Raw genomic sequence first — 23986 nt, 5'->3', positions numbered from 1 at the left:
CAATAGAAGAAAAAGAGCAGGGGAAAAAACTTATCAGCAGGAAGTAACAGGTTTGTAGGAAATGTTGTTAATGTTTGTAAGAAAGTTGAGCAATGACTTTCCCAATACCTTCTAGATGGTTTCTGGAGATGTATTTGAGTGCCTCATCCAGGAGGATCACCGGAAAGGAAATCTTAAGGACCACAAGCCACTGAGACCAGTGCAAAGGCGTCACTTGGAATATCAGCTGAGGAGAAAGAAAAAGGTTAATTCACTTCTCTGCTCACTAAACAGATGAAGATGTTTCTGCTAAACAGCTCAGCACCAAACTGTAAACTTCCAGACAGAAGCTCTTTTGAGACAACACTGGAGCACCATGCAGTTCATCAAATGACCATTTGGGCAGTCCCAATTCACTCCAAAGTCAAATAGTTCAATCATTTGACAAATCATGTGTTCTCATGACAACTGCGCAAAAAAGGGTTTGGTCCTTTGACAGGTGACCCTGAAATCATCACCCTCACATCTCTCGAAAAAGGATGCAAGAAAATGACAGAGAGCCCATGACCATGGATGAGTATTGGAACGAAGATCGACCGGTAGATTGAGAGCCTTGCTTTCTGGCTCAGCTCTCTCTTCAATACAACGACCAATACAACGACCGCATAACCGCTGACGCCGCACTAATCTGCCTGTCAATCTCACGATACAATCCTCCTTCACTCGTGATCAAGACCCTCAAGATACCTGATCTCCTCCTCCTGGGGCAGGAGCACTCCACCCACCCAGAGGGTAGAGACTACCAAACACAGAGCTGATATCCTGTCTATGGCAAATGTGTTTTAAGACCAGTTTGGTGAAATTGAATATTTTCCCATAACTTCCAACAGAATTTCTTCATTACTTTACCAAGAACCTTTGCTGAAACAGAAGCCTGAAGGGATTTTGTCATCAGAGGTAAATCCCAAAGATCTGCTCAGGCAGATCCATTTACATCTCACCTCTCACCTCTCATCTCACCTCTAAGAGGCATTTTTAACCCCAACCTAACCTTTTCATTTCAAACGGTATAAAAAACTTAATATTCTGTCCGTGTCACATTTAAAAACAAACATGATGCACTATATAATCAAAGTCCTGTTATTTCAATGATGCAGTAATTACTTATGTTTCATATAAATGCTCGCGCATATCTGAAGCAAATTTATATTATTGCTCCGATTATTTAGACCAAAAAATGTAATCTAAGATCTTTTTTTTTTTTTTCAATTCAGGAGGCTTCCTAACATGCTGTAAAACCTTTAAGATCTATCTGTATTTAGCTTAGTGATTAAATAGCACATAATACTACCTAATCTTGACCAAGTAAAGCATAATTAGATTGTAATTTAATTTAACTTCTAGATTAAGAATGAATGTAAACTGATTTTGAAGAAACAACGAAGGTAAAAACATTTAAAACTGATTTGGCCATTTTTTGTTCACTAGACAACAAAAGGCACAGTGTCCCTAAAATGCAGATAAACCGTAAAAATTACAGAGTTAAAAAATGTAAAATCTTTAAAAACCACACAGATTGAGCTTCTGTGGAGGACTCACCGGCAAAGGCTCAACATAGAGGATTAAGAAATGAAGAGACAGAGAGAGGACGATGGCTCCCAGCAGCCAAATATTGACCCACGGAGGCATCCTCAACAGGGATTGGTTCTCTGATAAACTGTCAAAGAAAAACGTTAGTCATTAAAACCCAGTGACAAAAAGGGACAGCAGTGACCTTCATTAAAACGTTACTTGTATCTAAAGTCTTATAGAGTAACAGCACACATCATGACATTACAAAACAATAGTTTCTCTTATTTATTTTAGAATATATTGTGATTAAGGGGTTAAATCAACAGCTTCAAAATGCACAGCTGGGAAACAGCCCCAAATCATCACACCTCCACCACCGTGCTTCAAAACTGAATGTCTCACATCAACTTTACGCCCCAATTTTGTCAATAGTGAAATAACGGTTAAATATTTCAGCTTTATTCAAGTTTGTCAGAGCTACAATTTGAGTCAATATTTTCTTGATGGAGCATTATTTTCTTTATTTTATTTCTGTATTTTTTTCATTTCCACAACAACAAAAGCAAAAGTTCTAGCACAAAATGTTTTACAAGGGAAATGAAAGGGAACAGAATGAAGAAAACCTGTTATTTGCTCCATCTACATCATCTGAATAATAAGTAAATTTAAGGGAAAAGAGGACAAAAAGATATCTATATAAATGGTGACTAACCGTTACCATCCACCCATTTTCCAAAGCCAAAGCCCAACAAGGCGGGGAACACCTTGGACAGGTGAACAGTGCGTTACAGGGCCACTTAATCACACACTTAAATTCACAATTTAGAGTAATCAATCAACCTATGAAGCATGTTTTTGGATTATGGAAGGAAGCTGAAGTGCCTGGAGAAAAGCCACGCCTGCATGTGTGGATGTAAACTACTCTAAGGCTACGTTCACACTGCAGGGCTTAATGCTCAATTCGGATTTTTTGAAAAAATCTGATTTGTTTGCTAGACCGTTCACATTTCCAAGTAAATCCGAACTTTTGTGATCTCCAGTGTGACCGTGACACGACCCAAGAGACCCGCATGTGCAGAAGCCAGAAGAATACTCAACGGTGAAAGACGTCACTTGTTGTTTGCGGAGCAAACGTTAACAATGGATGTCAACAACAGTGTTGTCAAAAGCGGAGCTCTTTTTGTAATATTAAATTTATTTTCACGAAGGAGCAGCACAATTACAATCTTCTCATTTTAAGAAGGCAATGGAGTCGGGATCGTCTGTACCCACTGTTGTGGAATGGAAATGTGCATGTGTTGGGCCCGCGCGCCCCGTGTGTGTGTGTGCAAGCACGTGCCGCGATAGAGAATGGGGGGGGGGCAGTGTGGGCGCGCATTCATGTTGTGTGTTACGGAGGAAGGATGACGGTAATAGAAGAAGGTTTCCCCCAGAATAAATGCTATGGACTCTTTATTAACCCATTCTGGAGAATCTAAGGATCAGAACAGGGAGGAGGAGGAGGATCGCATCGGGTCCCCCGCGCTTCTGAGCACGGTCGGAAAGGGGAGAAAGAAAAAAAAGTTATCGCGGGAAAGGTTCAACACCACGCTCGGCTATTTATCTGGAAATGTTTTCAAAAACCGCCCAGTTGCGATCAGAGCCCTGGAGTTTGGCCTGAAAAGAGCTGTCACCCCAAATATTAATCCAATCAGTGACCTCCCTTCTCTTCCACTGACTGATCTCAGCAGCATCGTCCACCATGGTTGATGTTTACGTTCTCGTTCCCGCCTACTTCAACGCAAAATGATGACGTTTGTTGCGTGTCGATGACGTACGGTTCGGAATCAAGTCGCCTGGCCGGTCAGACGGCGGTCGCAATTGAAAAGAACGGCTACAATTCGGAATCAGGACGGCAAACCCACGGGGCCTGGGTCGCAATTGAAAAGATCGGATCTGTGTCATTCAGACTGTCATGAAGAGATCGGAATTGGGCCGCTTAGGGGCAAAAAATTCGGAATTGGGTCGTTTCAGCCTGCAGTGTGAACGTAGCCTAAGATACCAGTCCCCTATTTGGAGTTTTTTTTTTTTTTTTTACTTTTAATTTATTTAGTCTGCAATAGTTTTAGTATTTCTTTTTAAGTTTATGACACTTGGTAATTTAATGTCACTGTTTTTATACTTGCACTCTCATGAATGCCTTTTATTTTTATGTGAAAGGATCATTTCATAATAATAATAATAATACATTCACAGAAAGAACCAGGGACTTCTTGCTGTGTGGCCAGGAGCACTACACCTCTGTGCACAACTGTAACATTATTTGCTGTTGTGATTTGATTATTTTACTTTTTAGAAAACTGATTTAAAAAGTCAGATGCGTGAAAACAATAAGGTTAATTAAAAAAATGACATAAGAACAAGATGGCGGAAGGTAGGGGCACTGTTGGGTAGCAGTCATCCACTTTAAACAGCAGTTAAATTAACAATTCTGTAACCACATTTACTATCAAAAAAATCTTTGTAAGAAAATGAATTGCTGTTTGAAACTTTATTTAAAAAATCTTTACTGTGGTCCTCATTAGGGCAAACTGCTGTCAATGACTCAGCATGTACATGCAAGCCTAACAGTTACTTCCGTTAAAGTTGAAGTCGACTGACCTGTTGAGTGAGTTGAACATTTCAATCGTGACCAGCACGGAGAGCGCCATGGTGGTCGGGTAGTGGGATTCAAACACCTCACAGTCGATGCCCTGGAACATGGGGTTGTGCTCGGTGCACTGCATGAAGTGTCGCTGTAAAGAGAGACGGGTGAGAGTTATCGACTGTTCCTCCATCACATCAGACAGGCAAACAGCTGCAGAGTCTTGGTGTCGCCCCAGACTTCTGAGCAATCCATCAACCTGACTCAAACCGTCTTCCCACCGCCTCTCATTGCTGGAACAATCACACTTTGTTGTGGTTTGCAGTAAACAAAGAATGGAAATGCTTCAACATCCTTGGAGAACTGTCTTAGAGTGCAGTGAACAATGCTGAAGGACAGAGAAGAACGCTCTGCTGCTCACCAGTTGAGTGAAAGTCACTTGTGGACCCTCTTCGTCAAACAGGAACCACCAAACTGCAGCGCTCACTGTTCCAAGTCCCACATATCCTGCAAAGGAAAAGCAAGATGCATTAGTGAAGCATCTCCATCAAAAGAAGGCCACCTACAACCTACATTAGGAAGAAGTGCACAAAAACCTTTTGACAATAGATTAAAAACTGATTGGAGTGGGTCTTTAAGACTTACACTAACTTGTGACCATTACAGGTATCTGACATTTCAGATGAGCAATTGTGTGAGATATGTAGGAGGTGAAGCAAGAACAAATTTCACCCGAATTTGTGCTTGAACGTTTTTAATTTAACACCAATTTTTAAGTAGTAGCTCACATTATTTCTTGGGGTTTTGTTTAGTTCTAAAGCAAACATTCATGTTAACACCAGCTGTTAGTGGAGGACTCTGAGACAGTCTGGTAATGCTGGGAAAACCCAGTCTCTTCTGTCCCAACACTCCTCTGCTTCTTCTCCGAAATCTTTCTGCTCCTCGTTCTTCCTCCGCTCTTCTGTGTGTTGGCAACTGGCTGTTAGCGGGCAGTTACTGACATTTATTTCTAACATTATTTCTAACAAAGCATTAAGTGATTCAGGAAAACACTCTTTTTGTTAATGCTTGATAATAAAAACTCAACTTTAAGAAGAAATTAAATGGAATACTCTGTCTTTATCCCTTTTAACACATTATTTTTCTCCCAAAATACAGTGTAAACTGACTGTGGATCCAATCTCATCTCAGAATAAGTGTTACCTCCAATAGTAAGGTATCTGAAGAAGAGCCAGCCAGAGATAAGAGGCTCCTTTGGGTTGCGCGGCGGCTTGTCCATGATGTCCAGGTCTGGAGGGTTGAAACCTAAGGCGGTGGCAGGAAGACCATCTGTCACCAGGTTAACCCACAGAAGCTGAACTGGGATCAAAGCCTCAGGAAGACCCAAGATGGCCGTCAGAAAGATGCTGTTGCCAAACAATGTAGAGTCAGTGGAAAACAGGAAATAGGTGAAAAGGATGATGGGAAGGTGGGAATGTCTCACCAGACAACTTCCCCCACGTTGGAGGAGATAAGATATCTGATGAACTGCTTCATGTTGTTGTAGATGGCTCGGCCCTCCTCCACCGCCGCCACAATGGTGGAGAAGTTATCGTCAGATAGAACCATCTCAGATGCCGACTTGGCCACAGCTGTACCAGAACCCATGGCAATGCCGATCTCTGCTTTCTTCAGGGCCGGAGCATCGTTCACTCCATCTCCTGTCTGGAATATTGGAACATTTAGAGCGACATGTCAATGATAAACTGCATTTCTACTATTCTGTGAGACATCTGTATAAGAAAGTATTTAGAAAGAATAAAGAGGCATTTTTAGAGAAGAGAAAACACTTAAAGACCCACTCCAATCATCTTTTGATCAATTTTAACAGCGTTCTCAGTTAGCTTTTAATTATGATTATATCATTTTTAGCCAAAATCAAAAAACCTGGGTTGTTTTCTAGAACATAGTTCCAGAAGTTCACCTCCGAGTTGTGAGCGAGGCTGTTGCCGCCCCTCTTCCCCTCCCTATTGCTGAGAGCTCTCTTGCAGCATTTTCTGTCACAAATGAGCAATTTTATTTTTATAACAAATTTTTTTGTCTGCTCCTGAATCACAAGGATTTGAATAAAGAAATGAGAAATTAAATTTTTAGCTCAACTTTTTTTTTCTTTTACACATATATCATGAGAAAAATTCCACGAGAACATGTTAAAAACAAAGAAAACACCAATTTCATTGGAGTGAGTCTCTAAATATAAAGAAAAAAGATCCAACCATTTGTTCCAGTGATTTGCATTAGGATGAATACTGTCCATTTTACAGGAGAGTTTTATAACGAAGTTGTGATGCTCGAACTTTTGTCACATTATGAGAAATCTGTGTTGTCTGGGGTCGGAACAAGATAAGGCTTAAGCCACAAAAATGTGTGATCTTTATTTGCTGCTCTGGACCAGTGGAGTAAGTCTGACAGGCAAACGGGGATACTCATGTCTCCGTCTGTCCCGCCGCGCTCTCAGATCAACCTCCCTTTTTAGACGCGTGTCGGATCGGAAGCGGCAGAGCAGTCCGGAGATGACAGGTCTTGATAGCAGTGTCAGAGAGAGCAGGCTCCAAGAGATCCTGGACATGTCATGCTTCGCCAGCCTTTTCTCTTCTCACCTAGCCTTGAAATATTGTCACGACGAACGGATGCAGAAAGGGAAAACTGCTGCTCCAACATGAATGTTTGTGTTGAGATCTATAGAACTTCTGCCTGGATATACTAGAAAGCTCTAAGCAGGTTTGAGGATGCGCTGTAATCCTCACCATGGCAGTAATCTCATCAAAAGACTGCAGATATCCGACGATCTTGGACTTGTGAGCGGGCTCCACACGAGCGAAGCATCGCGCCCTTTTGACAGCTTCTCTCTGCTCCTCAGTAGTCAGATCGTCAAACTCGCGGCCGGTGTAGGCCTTGCCTGCCACATCCTCGTCCTCCCCAAAGATGCCAATTCTTCTGCAGATGGCCACAGCTGTGCTTTTGTTGTCTCCTGTGATCATGATGACTCTGATTCCGGCCTCACTGCATAACTTCACTGAACCGATCACCTCCTTCCTGGGGGGGTCCAGCATTCCAACACAGCCAACAAACGTGAGCCCCATCTGAAAGGAGGACCAAAAAGGAGGCTTTTCACAGGATCTAAACAGAGTTTAGTGACATAATCTTTCTGAGTTTCTGCTTAACTCTAACAGTCTTATGACAAGAGGACAACCAAACTGTCACTTGTCAACAGTGACACAATGAAAAAGCCAAATTTATTTCTTACATTTTGTCATAAATAGAATTAGAGTTTAAATGGTGTATTCCCCTTGGTAAATTCTTAGAGTGAATCAGTGACTTCTCATATATCTGTCTTATTCTCAGGTTGTTTCGTAAATGTATGTGTTATTCAGCAGCTGATCATAAAATATGAAAAGCTGCTGAACTAAATTGCAAGTGTAAAGAAAGCCCTTTGAGCTGCAATTGTTTTACAATGTTTTAGTGAATTCTCAGTCTATTTGTGTGAATTTAAGCATCTGTCTCTCAGGAGTTTAAAACATGCTTGAAAAATTGGAAAAAATATCTCGACAAATGGTGTTCACACTGGACAAGCAGGGAGGGGCTTTTTCATTTTTTCTTTTCCTACTGTTACCTAGTATATTTCTACCACCAACAGCTGGAAGACGCTGGGTGTGAAATGTTGAAGTGGTGCAAATCTCGTGAATCTTGCTTCAGACTTTTTCTTTCACAGCTCTATTCCGGATATCTGAAAGACTTGAAGTCTTTCAGATATCCGGAATTATTTTTTCTCCTCCATGATCAATTTTAATAGTCGCCACTTCAGTGAATTAAAAGAGACGCCATCCACACGTCACTACCAAATCCAAGTCCCTGATAGTTCAAAGTTCAGCTGGTTTCACTTTCAGCACGTCTAATGGGCTTTTGTACGTAGAGCACAAAAGAGGTCTTAAAAATGTGCCTAGCTACGCATGAACGTGAGAGTTTTGTATGCAGAAACCGTTAATAGGTGCTTATGCACGTTTACAGGCTTTTCACTGGAAGTGGTCGCTTGAATGTGCGTTGCAGAGGGCGGTGTGAACGTAGCTTTACACTTTGGAAATCAGCGACTGTTGCACAACACTAATTTCTCTAATTTCTACCTTTTATTTTTTTAATTTTGTTGCTGTTACAGCCTAGTGGAAAAGTTAAAAAAAGGGGGGAAAATTGAATGAAAATGGGTTAAATGTTTTTCATCATCTGACATAATTATAGTGTGAGGTTCATGAAAAGACAGCATTAAAATAGAGTGATGTCTATGGCAGTATTAAATATACACAAGAAGTTTGGGGATAAGAAAGATTTGTGCCTTTAACCCTGAAGCCAAAATCAGGTTTTTTCTTTTTCTTTCATGCAAAAAGAACTGATTCATAAAAATTGTCCCTCTGATGTATAGAAAACGTGCTAAATGTGCGTCCGTTTCAACATTTGAATATGGGATGTTATGACAGCACTTTACCTCGTACTGTGCAAATTTGGTGGAGTTCTCCAGGTCCATGTCCTCTTTGCGAGGTGGGCTGTCATGAGTGGCAAGGGCGAGGCAGCGCAGGGTGTCCCTGCCTGTCCCCCACTCTCTGATTTTACACAGCAGCTGCTCACGCACAGTTGGAGTTAGGGCCACCTTTCCTGTTCCCACGCGGATGTACTGACACCTCTCCATCACACTTTCTGGAGCTCCCTAACAACATAAAATACAATAGACAACATTATGACAGCCACTCTGAAGCCGAGTGTTTGTGCATGATGATCCTTTCACATAAATAACCACAGGACACCATAAGGACATTTCTGAGTTACTGTCTTTACAGAAGTTCCCTTTTGACTCTTGAGGCGACCCTGAAGGACGCCATGAAAATGGAACAAACGATTATTGTCGCGTGTGTGGCAGGTGTATCGATTAGTGTTTGTAGGTTACACGCATTGATGCCATCTATGATGGTGCCATACGGTGTGTGGAGGTGACAATTAAGTGTCAGTAGGACGCCAGAAGTGGAACCAGTTATTAAAATAATTTTGTGGGACGAGCACCAAATTTGGCATGGATGTACTTTAGAATCTCCCATTTCAGAAAAAACACATTTGTTATATCTAAATCCAAGATTTATTTATATATATAACTATATAGAAAATATAACGTATATATAATTTATATAGTATACTGTGGGCTTCCCTCAACTTAAAACAGCCCATTTTGCTGAGACAGGGACAAATCGAAATCAAATCTTTTTGTAACAACTGAGCGTGCCCCGTACCGGTTTGCCTGATATTTATGCTGCAGACAGCCCATATCAGTTCTGAATACGTGTTTACATCCTAACAAAGTGCTGCAACATTAATTATAGGCTTCATGTTTAATGACTCTTAAAAAAACAAAAATGATTTAGCCTTTAGATACTTTTGCTTAAACAACACAAAGTAATCTGAGCAACCTTGGCTTTGTGGCCGTTTAACTTCATTGAAGGGCCTTAACCCTTGTGCTATCATTAACGTGCCTTGGGAGTGGGGTCATCTGGACCCCACAAGATAGCACAAGGGTTAAAAAACGCCATAGAAAATGTCGGGCGATTCATTTCTGACCCCCTGGTCCAATTTTTCATTTTGGAGTTGGATTTTTCATTGTGGGCTGCACGGTGGCGCGGTGGTTAGCGCTCTTGCCTCACAGGTTCAAGGCCCGGCCGGGGGACCTGAATCAGAACATCAATGGGGGACCTTTCTGTGTAGACTTTGCATGTTCTCCACGTGCATGAGTGAGTTTTCTCCGGGGACTCCGGCTTCCTCCCACCGTCCAAAAACTTGCCCCATAGGTTCATTGGTTACTCTAAATTGTTCCTAGGTGTGAATGTGATCGTGGCCCTGTGACAGTCTAGTGACCTGTCCAGAGTGTCCTCTGCCTTGAGTGACCAAGATAGACTCTGGCAGCCCCGTACCCCGAAATGGAACAAACGGATTAGAAGATGAATGAATGAATATTGGAGATGGTAGACAACTGCAGGTTTAAAAAAAACAAAGAAAAAAAACAGATTGTTCTGCAAAGTGCTCAAGATGTCAGAATTGAACTGAAAATCGATGGCTTCAAGCACTAAGTTACATTTGTTATAATGTCATTTCTTTGAATCAAAGCTTAATTGGTAGGGTTGTTGGTAAACACAGGGAAGATGATAATTGACTCATACTTTTACAAACATCTTGCTCTGGGAGCCTGGCTTGACAGGCGTGCAGTACACAGACATGGACTTTCGGTCCCGGGAAAACTCCAGAGTGAACTCCTTCTTCATCAACTGCCCGATCACCTAAGAATTTAAAGGAAAAAAAATAAATAGAAATGTCAGAGGACGTAGAAATAGTCATGCATGAGAATAATCAGAATTGAAACTGACAAACCAGTGACACACAAAAATGAGGATGATGTGGAAGCAGAACAAAAAAATTTCATGTTCAACTTAAATGACAAACATTACATCGTTTTCCCCACCAGCAGAGGGCACTCTTGGTCTGATTCTACAGGAATACCGACACACCAAAAGCTGACTGGTTAATGCAGAAAGCGTCCCACCAATATCCTGAAGATGTCTGAGAGGACTCTTCCCCTCCACTGAGCAAAGAGATGCGGGAGGCTCATCTTACCAGGATGTGCACCATGTTTCACCTCATATTGGTTGACAGCAGGAAGATGGGTACGAATCTTACTTTCCTCTATTAGCTGATAAAGATAGGTGTATTTTAAGGTGGGATCTTAAAGGTCAAACACATTCATACTTTAACTGCAGATTTAAGTCATTAGAACTAAAAAAATGAAGTCAAACATGATCTGACTTGTAGTGGATTGTTATAAAGTGACTTAAACTCAGAGTGAAGCAGCTGTTTTTGCAGCTTCTCGCTGCTAAATATTTGTAAGGGAGTCGTTTAAAAGTCAAGAACAAACTATCACCGAATCACACCCCGAAGTTAAACAAGCCTGCCAATATTGACACTAAAAAGTTTTCTGACAACACGGACGTGCTGGCCTCCTGTTGGTCCCTATGCATTAAAGACCCACTCTGATGAAAAAACAATGTTTTTGGGTGTTTTTAACATGCGTTTGTGGCAATTTTCTGATGATGGAGGACATATATATAAATAAAATGTATCTTAAAATTGCATTTATGTGCATTTCTTTAGTCAAATTTTTGTGAATCAGTAGCAGATGAAAAATGCAGTTTGAAAAAAGATTGTATTTGTAAAGTAGATAATAAACTGGGTGGCCCTCTTCTCCCTGCTCCGCTCCATTCTGATGCATCCACTTGCAGACAAATAGATCCTTGAACGTCTTTGTTTTCGTCATCTCAGCTGGAATCTGGATCTAAACTGAACGGCTGAATAGCTCCAATATTGCACGACATTTTACTGCACTGGTATTGTTTGGATGTAGGTGTGAGGGGCTGTAGGCTTGCAGGTGAGCATGTAAACAGATAGCTGAAGGGGGCACGGTTGCTCTGCACCAACAGTCTCGCCCCCAACTCAGAGGTCAACTCCCGCAGCTGTGCAGAATATATGTTCCAAAAAACAACACAGATTTTTTTTTTTCTTTGGCTAAAATGGAATAATCATGAGTAAAAGGGAATATTTTTAAAATAGATCAAAAGATGATCAGAGTGGGTCTTTAAAAAATATGCAAAAAAAAATATTTTGACGGTCTTCACTTTTAATATAGTGTATATCAAAGATGGCATTTCCTTATCTTTAGTTCCAATTTTGAAAGACTAAAAATATTTTCCAAACCTCTAAGTCAGAGGTGGGCACTGAGGGCCGCAGTCCTGCATGTTTTCCAGCATACCCTGCTCTGGCATGTTCTGATTGGCTGGACACACCTGAACCAGGTAATCAGCCATGAGTAGGGCAAGACTATCTGGAAATCATGCAGACACACCGGCCCTCGAGGCCTGGAATTGCCCACCCCTGCTCTAAGTGATGGGGGGGAAAAAAGAGATACATAGATTGAGATCCCCAATTGAATTTTGAGTTCTTGCTGTCATCATGTATCATCCTAAATATGCAAATGTTGAGCAGACCTATGTTAATGATATAATCAAATGTGACCAGTCTTTGGTTGTGCTATTGCAGGCCGTTTGCTTGTCTGTGTATTTACCGAGTTGCAGGCGCTGGCACGTTCCACCTTAGAGAGTCCAGACAGGTCTGTCTTGAAGACGTTCATCTTTTCCACCAAGGTGGTGAGAGCCGTCTCTGTCGCCTCGCCCACTTTTTCATAAACCTTTTTGGCCTGAAAAAGCACAGAGGAATTGAAAGATGTCACAGAATGCTTTGGAGAAGCTATCAATTATTAAAACGTGATTAACATGTATAAAAGAACAAAAGTCAGACCCATACAGAGTGGCCGTCTGGTATGCCGCTGCTAAATGTGATTAAAACTGGTTCAAGTAGGAGAAGAATGACTCCTAAGCAAATATTCTGTGAGGTGTTCTTCTTGTCCTTCAGCTTTATTGCCCCCATAAAATATGTCAGACATGCAAAAGTGTTGCACCTTTGTCAGCTGCGATATAGAGTGCTTGAGACGAGGCAGTAATGGTATACCACACATCATTTGGTTGTGTGACCAGCCACAGACGGCCGTAAATCACCCTGTCCCCCTCCAGCACGCTCTCTGCTCCTCTAAAAGCCAGGCTCTTTAGTCAAAGTAAAGCAGACTGGTGGCGAAAAAAGAAAACGGCCTATCACAAAGACAGTCTTAAAGGGGGAACTCGGAAACCATAGAGTGTTTCATCTCGAGCATCTCTGCTCAGCGTGGTTACCATGATAACATGGTGATGACAACGAGGTGAGGAAGCAATCCAAACTGAAGAAGGCATCAGAATAGAAGCTCCCCCCCCCCAGAATCCTGCTTTGTATGTCTTATGCATAAATCTTTGCCTGGCAACTAAAAACAAGTGAGAGTGTGTGAGGACTACCTCATTGTAATCCAGGGAGGAGTCGTTGCACATCGAGCACACTGTGGCCAACTCCAGAAGCCCATCGTAGTCTCCACACTGGATGGGTTTATCGTCTTTAAGTCTGGAAAACAGACAAACACAGCAGTGAAACACCATGGGGAACACTTCAGACTCCCACAGGCACACGCTAGAATCTCTACTTTACAACACTTCCTGAGTAGACTGGAGAAACTGTGGTTGCTTGATAGTAAACTGCGCGTAAGAGCGTGTGCGCACATGTTTGAGACAAGCGGTGCATGACAAGCATGCATCTCAACCCTGCAGCAAGTGCAACCGTTGCTAGCAAGGCTCCCACACAGTAACCCACACACTGCTGTTATGAAATGAGCGGTCCGTGCAGAGTCCCAACGCTGTGCCAACTAAGCAGCAAAACAAACAACATGCAAACACAATGGACTGCTGCTGAAAGTGCTCTCTTCTAATGGGTGGCCACCTACATCCATACATTTTACAGAGACACAACATAATAACGAGCCAACCAAAAAGCAGTATGCTAACGTTCTCTTTTTCTATGTGAAGCAACAAATCTGCGACACTCACATTTGACCCTCTGGTGCATATGTGGAGCCCGTTATGGAGAACTCGTGCAGAGTGCCGCTTGAATTGTCCACCTTGTCTGCAATAAACATCTGGAGGGAAGAAAGAACAAAGGGAGCAGATGAGTTCACTAATGAAGGAGAAGGTGCAGCAGCTGCACCACACAATAAAAAGGTTTAGGGGGGAGTCAGATGACAAAATGTGCACACCTCAGTTCATGTCTGGACTAAAGCCAGTGAAATACAGGCCTGCTCCTTTCAGTGATTGAGCAACAGGTAAGCGGCCCCATTAGAGTCTGTTCTGAAGCAGATCCAAACGAAACACTGTTGTGTTGATATGGAATATATTGTAGGGATGTAAAGGATACAGATATGCATCAAAAAAATTGATCAAGCCCTTTGATTAACAGCAGTATGGGTTGTGAACCACAGATAAGTACAAGATTATGTTGGTAAAAAGTCGATCGAGAAGTAAATCCATCGGCTTCTGTCAAATTTCGTCTGTTTCTCTTCCTGTTGAGCCTACAGTCTTTGCCTTTTTGTGTACATGTGATACAAACAAAGAGACATCCAATCACAAGCTTGCTTCTACCAAGTCTGGTCAATTCCAATTGGCTGAAGGTGAATCACAGTGAGGGGCGTGTGTTGATTCACTAAACATATAACACCTTTTAATTAACCACAAAACAGTCTAAGAGACCCAAAATTCAGGTTTTTATGTTTGAAGCTGTCATGTCAGAACACTTTGTTTTTGTTGATTAAAACAAGAAGTGGAAGTTAAAAAAAAAGAGAGAGTTTCTTTGTTAAAAGATATTTTAGTTTTAAATACCAAACCAACAATAAATATCTACATCGTTTCCAGTTAGGTGAAAGAATTACTGTTAGAAGGCTAATAAAAAAAATCACATTTATGTGATCAATTTCAGTGTAATTTCATATTTTAGACTATAACTCCTCTTCAATGATCAACAATAACAAACGACTGATCCAGAGATTAGTAAAGATTTTTCTATGAGCAAATGCAAAAATCTCATTCTCAGTCCTCCTCTTTTAACTAACAGTTTTTTCATTATTTGGCAATGACTGGAACCTTGAACAGCAGCCAAATTGAAGAGTGAAACAACGTTCTGTCAATAAAAACTAAAAAAGACATTTTTCAAGAAGAGTCTACAAAGAAATCTAATGATTTACTGTAGTGCAGAGGGTCATTTCTAAGAAACCCAAACACGTCGGGCAGAAATATTTATAACCTACACATAGTAAATCAATAAATGATTTTTAAAAAGTGCTGTTTTCTAATAAATAGCCAACCAGTAGATTGGTTTTTAGGGACCTATACCATGCAAAAATCAACTTTTTTGAGCTTTTAAGTGTATTATAATGTTAATTCCTCACTATAAACAACCCCAAAGAGCTATTTTAAACCATTCATGCATTTCTCTAAATATCTGCATTCTGAGCACCAGCCCCTCTCAACCCACGAAAATAAACGGCTTCTCACATAGACATAGACAGGTGAGAACAGCCCCTTCCACGAAGAATCTACGCTGCAATGAGGTTGTCCTACGCTGGCAGCCACACCTCTGTCATCACCAAGTATGAATGAGGAGTGAATGAATAATGGACACATTTTAAGAACTTTGAGCATCTGGAAAAGCACAGATAAATCGAATCCATTATTATTATTATCATTACGCTGCCAGCTGCGCCCCCAGGCTAACGCACACACCCACTTTTCACCACAGAGGTAGAGGTGATCAGCAAAAACTCTGTCATTTGATATGCTCAATATGCCCGTCCATCTTTGAAAAAGTTCAGAAAACCCAGACATGCTGCCAAGGCCCAATCTAGGTTGACGTCATGAAATGGGCGCCACTCACAAGGAGCGAAAAGCGGCGCCTCAGAGATCAAGTCGCCTTACATCCAGGTAGGAAACTGAACACACAAAAATAATTCATATTTCATAAAACGATTGTTCTTTAGTGAACCAAAGATAATAATTTACTATATATATGGTTATAGTTAACTCTGTAAGGCTTAAAATGGCATTGGAATAGTCCCTTTAAAGCCCCAAAGTCCACTTTAATAATATAGAAGAATATAGAAGAAATGGATTCCAGTCTGCATAAATTCACATAAATGCTACAAATTCCCAAAAAACAGTTAAAAGTCCGAAATATTTCTTAGAAAAGCCTTTGTTATCGAGTCATTCAGGAAAGAGTGGATTGTAGAATAATACAAATCTGTACATCTGCATAACCTTTTTATGAATATTTTAATCCCAATGAAACACCGTCTGTTGGACTTCTAGCAAACACATTTGCACAGCTCCACAGAGTCGCTCAAATCTGAAAGATCCCAGACACTTCCCGTTTGCTTTTCTACCTTCTCCATTTCCTCACATACGAGCCTCATTTTTATCTTCACATCTCAATTTAAAGAAAATTAATAATACATTTATCACCACAAGAATAGCTACACTAACAACAAACTTCTTTTTTTCTTAAAGTCAAGTTCTATTAAGACACAACTTCATAACTAACTGTGCTGAAATGTGCTTCAATCAATGAATTTGTACTGATACAATTCTACAGAACATCAACACAAATGCAACATGTAACCAATCTATCGCTTTTTCAAAGACGCTGACAACATCGCACGACAACGTCAACTGGAACTAGGCAGCGTGACTATTTATAAATGCAGTCTAAACATGAGATCAGATTTGTAGCTCAAAATTGAACGTGCAGATAAAACCTAGCACTCTACACTTTAGTGTAGAAAGCGTTAAGACTCTTCCTTTGCATATTTTTTAAACTGTACAAAGAAAACTGCTGCACCACAAATGTAGGTCGTATAATGCGGCTGAAGTAAGCCGGGGTCCAAAGCATGCGGGTGCAGATCTTCCTCAGTCCAGTTTTAACAATCTCCTCAGTTTTCAACCTAGTTGATCTAAAGTATCTGTAAAGCCCTTTTATTTACATTTTTCTGACATTTTTAAGCCAACATTCATTCATCTTCTTACGTTTGTCCCTTTCGGGGACACGGGACTGCCGGAGCCTATCCCAGCCACTTGTGGGCAAAGGCAGGGGACACCCTGGACAGGTCGCCAGTCTGTCGCAGGGTAGAATGTCCACAATAACACATCCATTCACACTCACACCTAGGGACAATTTGGAGTGACCAATTAACCTATGAACTATGTTTTTGGACAGTGGGAGGAAGCCGGAGTCCCTGGAGAAAACCCATGCATGCATGAGGAGAACATGCAAACTCCACACAGAAAGGTCCCCCATTGTTGTTCTGTTTCAGGTCCCCCAACCAGGACTTGAACCAGGGGCCTTCTTGCTGTTAGGCAAGAGCACTAACCACTGCGCCACCGTGCTTTGGAAGCGATTCTGTAGCATAATTAAAAATAAAAGTCAAAACCAGAAATGCTTTTTCATTTTCAAAATGAAGCTGCATATTTTTACTTCAAAATGCTTTTTCATTTTCTACTTCAACACTCAGAAACACGGAAATGCTTTTTCATTTTCAAAATGCAACTGCATCAAATGACTCAAAATTAAAATGACAAATCAATACTTCAAATCGCTGAAAATGAAAAAGCATTTCTGTTAATCCATTTTAATTGTCAAATTAGACATTTCTAAATGAAATTTGCTAGACATTTACCAGAGAACGTTTTGAAAATGAAATGCCAAATACCATTTTCATTATCATTTTAATTAAGTGACAGAATAAGTGGTGTTGAAGTAGAAAATGAAAAAGCATTTTGAAGGAATGCTTTTTCATTTTAATTTTGAGTCAAAAAATGCAGCTTCATTTTGAAAATGAAAAAGCATTTCTGGTTTTGACTTTTAATTTTAATTATGCTACAGAATCGCTTCCATACCGTGCAGCCATTTTTTAAGCAAACATAAATCTATAAAAAAACAAAAAACAATCCATATATCTGCAGAAGCGAATGTGTTTTTGAAATCTTCTGACGGATGAAGATTTTAAATATTTATGCCACTTTAGAAATGAATGCCTTCAAAGGCTTTTTTATTAACCTTATTTTAACTAAATGTTTTTTTTTAACTCTGTGGAAAAAAAAAATTAATAAAAGGACTCTCTTGTTGGTATGCAAACTGCCTTTTTTATTATTATTATTTTTTACTATGAAGCAATAGATGCAGAATGCCTTTTACTTTCTTCAGTGTAGAAATACTATGTCAAAGACGCTTCATACAACAAGCTGAAAGAAAAAACAGAACCCATACAGGTTTCACTTTCCAGAACAGCTAAATACCAGCTGTGATTAAGAAAAAAAAAACTGGTAATGAACAGAAAGGAAAAAACTGAATTTTCTGTGTTTCAACATTATTTTTTAAATCACAATCATTAAAATCTGAAATGAAAGTTAACTTAACAAAAATGATTAAAAGGCTTTTCTAATTTTCATTTTGACATGTTTTTGTACACCCTACATTTACTTACTCGCATTTATACATTTACTTTGTTAAATTTAAACATTTACTTAGACACATTTAAATGAGAACTTCTTAGTTGTCGAACCCCACCATATATTTTTCTTGTAGTTGAGTAGATTTGTAAAGTAAAACCATTACTTTTACTTTTTGCATTTAAGCTCATTAAGGAATGTAAACCTACAAATAAAACTTGTTTATTAATCCTGAAGCTGATCGTGATAATAGTCTAACTCAAGGATCTGCAACCTGAGGCTCCAGATGTGGCTCTTTTATTCATCCATTCTGGCTCTTTGACTAAAGAAAAATGCTTATGATTTAAATAAATAATAGTTTTGTTGGTTACATTTTGTCATTCATGTTTATTTTTAAGAGATAAGCCGAAAGGTCAACAACTCTTGACATCAAGTGAAGAGGCCTTGTGTGCTTTACCCATCCTCTAAAATTCATACAAGTCAGAAGACCAAGCAAAACAATTGTTGAATCTATTGTCAGAATTGTTTATTATTTGAATAAATTTAAGGCAAATGTTCGTATCTTCTGTTTCACACCAGTGCATAGTTGCTGTTCAGAAGCAAAGTTTTTTGAAATTATAGAATTGCATTTATAATGGTTACTGCAAGTACATCTATCGTGTATGGATCTTTTTGACTTAACTTTATGACCCAACTGTAAAGCGACTCCTCTCCGTTTCAGATGTGAAGCTTTATCAGTTAAATGAAAGACTGAATAATCATTCACGGCTGCATGACCAACTGCTCACCTGCAACCTCTTGTCAAAGGAACTTTTATGTCCTACTTTGTTGAAAGTAAAACTACTCTCCTGACGCAATGGAAAAAGACCAACTTACCTAAAACAACAAATGCTTGGCTTCTCTGTAAACGCAGCTGTATTTGTAATACAGCATGTTAAATGAGTATTTCCTGCCATTAGGGTTGCTAGCATGTTGAAGCCAAGGAAGACAAAAGAAAAAAACAGATAGATCTAATCTGACTTTAACTTTGAAATGCTGCTAAAAACAAAAATCTACACTCTCTTTCATTTTGGGATGTGTGTGGGCTAAAATAAAATACAGGGTTGTGTTAGAAAGGGCATCCGGTGTAAAACTCTCCTGTGTGAATCAGTGAAAGCTGATTCACTGTGGCAACCTCTGAAGTGATATACTGAAAGGTGAATGGCATAGTATTTTAGGATGTAATGAACTCAACAGGTCCTCTTGAATTCTAATCTGAGGAATTTTTACTTGACTCTTCCTGGTACTGGGGTTTCCAAGGCAACGAGGAACTGTGTGAACAATGAGAGTACGGTAAGTGGTTGTGCTGAAGTTTTTTCCCCACTCACTTCCTGTAAGGTTCTGTAGAGACGCAAGGTGAGTAATCCTTTTTTTTTTTTTTTTAACTCTGCACTTGTGCACGCTTCCATGTGAGTCTGTGCCCAAGTGCAGAGTTAGAGATATGGTGTCAGATTGCAAAAGGGAATCCCAGGAAGTCCCAACAACGTAGGAAGGCCAAACTACAGGTTGCACCATCAGGACTACGGGTGGGGAACCACAATATGCATAGTCAGCACATATAAATACTATCCAAAATAAAATAAACACTTGTGGATGTTTTAGTATCTTCAGCAAAAATCATAATGCAAAAACGTTTCATCATGGAAGTTTGATCTGCATTAATGAAAAAGCAGCTTCCGCTCCACCAGCACAGAAATGGAAGCAAAAGGTCAGAAGATGTGAGCTGGCCAGACTCCTGTGCTTTCCCATCTGGGTGAGTTTCCAACATAGTTCCACAACACTCCTCCTGCCTCAGGGAACTCCCTGCTGTTGCGCAAATATCACATAACTGTGCAAACGTGCCTCCTCATCTTAGATAGAAGCAAAATATGACAATAAGCAGGAGTAAAACAGGAGCAAAGATCTTCTAACTACTCAGAAATAACACTAAACCTTTAGGAGGAAGGATCAAATAAGATCCCATGTTTGCATAAAAAAGGAACTTGTTTTGACTGCATGTTAAAGAAAGTTTAAGAAACTAGATTCTTTTTTACAAACCGCATATTCAGCACAATATTGGCTTCTGTTCAAACCTGTGTTTTGGTTTTTAGATTCATTATTCTTTTAGGGCTGAGCATCCAAATATATTCTGCAACAATGACTTCAAAAATGACAACTGAGACAGACCCCAAGCAGACCATCTCAGTGTAAAGAGATATGGAAACAGGATCCTTCAATGAGGGGTAATCCCATTTCTCCATGGTCTGGGTCTGAGCGATATTAGCCTACATCTGCAGTACTGACCTTGACCCTATTGATTGACTTGCTTTGGTTTGGTTTATTTGAAGCATTTATTGTAGACAATACAAGAATAAAAAATAAATAAATTTGAAAAATGATAATAATCACACCGATTACAGAACTCATTACAGAAATAATGAAATGCATCAATAAAAACAAAAGATAAACTTAAGTCATATTTGATTCATTAAATATAGTGATTATTAACTTAGATTAAGTAAAGTTTGATTTATCGCTTAAAAAGGGGTAAGAAGATGCAAACTTATATAATTACACCGTTACTGAGTTCATTCATTTTATAGCTGTGCATTATTTCCAGTTTTGATCAGATCAAGTGCAGATTTTTTTTAAGTAAAATGATCGGGTGATCATGATCATGATCAGGAAATGTTTTTGCACTACAAAAATGTTTTACAATCTTTAAAAAAGCTAAGTATGCTAACCCAGAAAGAAATAAAGTAAAAACAAAAAACAAACCTCCCGTTAAACTCAAGTTTCACTCAAATGACAAAATACAACAAGAAAGGTAACCTATTTACAAAATGCAATTTAGCCCCTGTGGAAAACTCACCGCAGAGAAACTATACCTTTGACGCATGAAGAAAAAATTAAAAAATTACAAAAATGAATGTGAGAATGTGAGACGCAGGCACGTGGTTTCAACCACCATCAAACCCTGCGGACTGCACATACATGTAGGGCCTGCTGGTTGTTCAAGTGCAACTGACATCCTTAGAAATGAGGAAATTAGACAACCAGAGTCATGCAGGCGTCCTGTGGTCACTTATGCACCTGACCACCTTTTGCATGTGGCATTTGCATGTAAGGAGCCGGTACAGGCACCTTGTTAATGACTAGAGTGCAGCATTAGGGCACCATGCAACAGAATTACCTGTGAGTAACTAACAGATACATCACAATACAATTACCACACGCACGACAATGGTATGTTCCATTCATGACATCCTTTAGGGGACTGCAAGACTTACCTTTGCTCCCCTTATAGATATAGCCACTCTATGAACTTCCAGACGACCCAAAAAACCTGCAGCAGCCACACTGGTGTGCCTAAAGCCTCACTTCAAGACCAACGTAAACATTTAGTGAGCTATGAGATAAGAGGTTTGGAAATGATTCATAAACTAACATTGTGAAAACTTAAATGCAAATTGTTGCAGCCCAAATACAAAATGTTACTTTCAAATACAAACATTTGTGAAAAGAAAATATTCCATTATCTGACCCCCTATGTACATGAAGGTCAGCGCACTGCTTTCAAAATTGTATATCTGCCCCCAAAACTATGACTTGTTCATGCTAATTGGGGTTCAAATTGGATTCCCTTCAGCTTCAGATTAAACTCTGTCATTCCGTTACCACGTTTCCGCATTCATATCGCTGACCATCTTTGGATTGAAAGACCTGTTTTGTGGTCGTCGTGTTTGAGTGTGGCTCTGGTGCTGCCCTGCTCACGCGGGCTGCTCACTCCTCAGTCTCTGAGGTGAGAGGGCGACCGCAGGCTGAAGGCGAAAGTGCTGTTAACTGAGAGCGAGGTGTGTGCAGAGACCTTAACGGGAGCCAAGACAAACAGCGGTGTTGGCATTTGCACTGCACTCAAAGCAAAGTCAGTTAACAAGCGACACACACACCCACACATACAAAAGAAAAGGGTGAGGTCATGTACCACTTACAAACATTTGTGTGTAGGGGTTTTCACTTGTCTAATGTAATTATATATGGAATATTTCTTTGGAGAACCATTCAGGACATGGCTCCCCATATTGTTTGCTCAGGTACTGTGACATTTTAGAAGCCTTCACCACGCCTGTGTGTAAACTGATTCACTGATACACAGCACTGGAGCACTTTGGGGGCTGCTCGGTCTTTGCCAGCTTGTGTCAGTCCACCAGCAGCTATCGCAAAACTGGCAGGTGGAGATAAACGCAACGTCAACACAATGACCTTGGTGCCCTCAGACCACAGAAAGAATTCACCAAGATAAGCAGTTTAGAGGGAATTCCCACATGTATTTTTGGCACCATGATAAGACATAAAAAATAAAGCCTTTGTTTGGGCGCCTGTGGATCAGAGTAGCCACAGTGTTGGCGGTTCAATTCCAGGCAGAAAATGTCCAGACACAGAAGTTTTAGGACAATCAAGGCAACAGGGCACTATTAGAAGCACTACTGTGTAAGCAAGCAAACTAAATCCTGCAAATATGGAGCTTCTAGTGATCACTTACTCTGCAGACGGACATCTGGTTGGTGGTGAGGGTGCCTGTCTTGTCAGAGCAGATCACAGAGGTGCAGCCCAGGGTCTCCACTGAAGGCAGGCTGCGGACGATTGCGTTCTTCTTGGCCATGCGGCGAGTGCCGAGGGCTAGGCAGGTGGTGATGACAGCTGGCAGGCCCTCAGGGATGGCAGCAACAGCCAGTGCAACAGCAATTTTAAAGTAATAGATAGCGCCCTTGACCCATGAGCCACCATGGACCGGGTCCCCAAAGTGGCCGATGTTGATGACCCACACAGCCACGCAGATCAGGGAGATGACCTTTGAGAGCTGCTGGCCAAACTCATCCAGCTTCTGCTGCAGCGGCGTCTTCTCCTGCTCTGTAGACACCATCTGATTCCGGATCTTGCCAATCTCAGTCTTGACGCCTGTGGCAACAACAATACCTAGGGCGCGGCCTGCAGCAATGTTTGTGCCCTAAGAGTAGAAATGGTGGACAGCCATCCGCCGGGTTTAAAAACTAGAATTACTACATCAATGATGATAGAATGTCTAAATATGACTAAGGCAAAATATGAAAATGCTTTGCACTTACAGAGAAAAGCATGTTTTTCTTATCCTGGTTGACAGCGCGGGGATCAGGAACAGGGTCAGTGTGCTTGATCACAGAGACAGACTCCCCTAAAATAAAAGACACATTTACAACAATTTTAAGATTTAAAGGAGTAACTGCCTGTTGTTTACCATTATTCTTAGTTTTAAAATGCCAATGAAAAAAAAATGTTAAAAACAAAGTGGAAAGAGAGGAAGACCTGTTAGGATTGACTGGTCCACTCTCAGGGTGGTGGACTTGATGCATGTCACTCTGATGTCAGCTGGCACCTTGTCACCAACTAACAGGAAGACAACAAAAAGAAAATTGGAATAAAATGTATCAAGAAGCAAAGTATTTTTATTCAGGCTCAGGCCTCAGGGTCAGGTAAACAGCTCGATACAACTTTGATGGAGTCACTTGGCTGTTTCACAATGATCAATTATTTGTCCTCACTTCTGTTCGCTTTGTCCCCCCGATGCACCACTTCCACACAAACTTCACCTCGAATTACCAGCACAAACAAGCCTCCACCCTCTGTTCCCCAATTCGACACACACCTGGAAGTGCTAAATACTGCAGTTCCGCTAGAGACCAGCAGAGGCAAATTGCATGAGGATGCATTTTCACATAGACTCCCATGGTTA

At 40.5% G+C, this 23986-nt stretch overlaps 1 protein-coding gene across 2 annotated transcripts in view; it reads right to left on the bottom strand.

The window, feature by feature from the left end:
* Positions 1-23986, bottom strand: part of atp2a3 (ATPase sarcoplasmic/endoplasmic reticulum Ca2+ transporting 3) — a 46405-nt gene that overhangs the window by 3009 nt on the left and 19410 nt on the right. For both annotated transcript variants that reach the window (XM_004076706.5, XM_011483751.4), the window contains exons 6-20: positions 23560-23640; positions 23343-23428; positions 22760-23224; positions 13756-13844; positions 13174-13276; positions 12357-12488; positions 10405-10521; positions 8691-8909; positions 6961-7296; positions 5658-5878; positions 5378-5580; positions 4596-4681; positions 4192-4325; positions 1579-1696; positions 109-226 (exon numbers count right to left, since the gene is read on the bottom strand). In XM_004076706.5, the coding sequence (XP_004076754.1) occupies positions 109-226; positions 1579-1696; positions 4192-4325; positions 4596-4681; positions 5378-5580; positions 5658-5878; positions 6961-7296; positions 8691-8909; positions 10405-10521; positions 12357-12488; positions 13174-13276; positions 13756-13844; positions 22760-23224; positions 23343-23428; positions 23560-23640 (2508 nt within the window). The remainder of the gene's footprint in view (positions 1-108; positions 227-1578; positions 1697-4191; positions 4326-4595; positions 4682-5377; positions 5581-5657; positions 5879-6960; positions 7297-8690; positions 8910-10404; positions 10522-12356; positions 12489-13173; positions 13277-13755; positions 13845-22759; positions 23225-23342; positions 23429-23559; positions 23641-23986) is intronic.

Source organism: Oryzias latipes, chromosome 14 (genome assembly GCF_053564925.1).
Source record: "Oryzias latipes strain Hd-rR chromosome 14, Olatipes_Hd-rR_3.1".
Taxonomy (NCBI): domain Eukaryota; kingdom Metazoa; phylum Chordata; class Actinopteri; order Beloniformes; family Adrianichthyidae; genus Oryzias; species Oryzias latipes.
The sequence above is the reverse complement of the archived record's forward strand: the minus strand, read 5'-3'. Positions and strand labels throughout refer to the sequence as shown.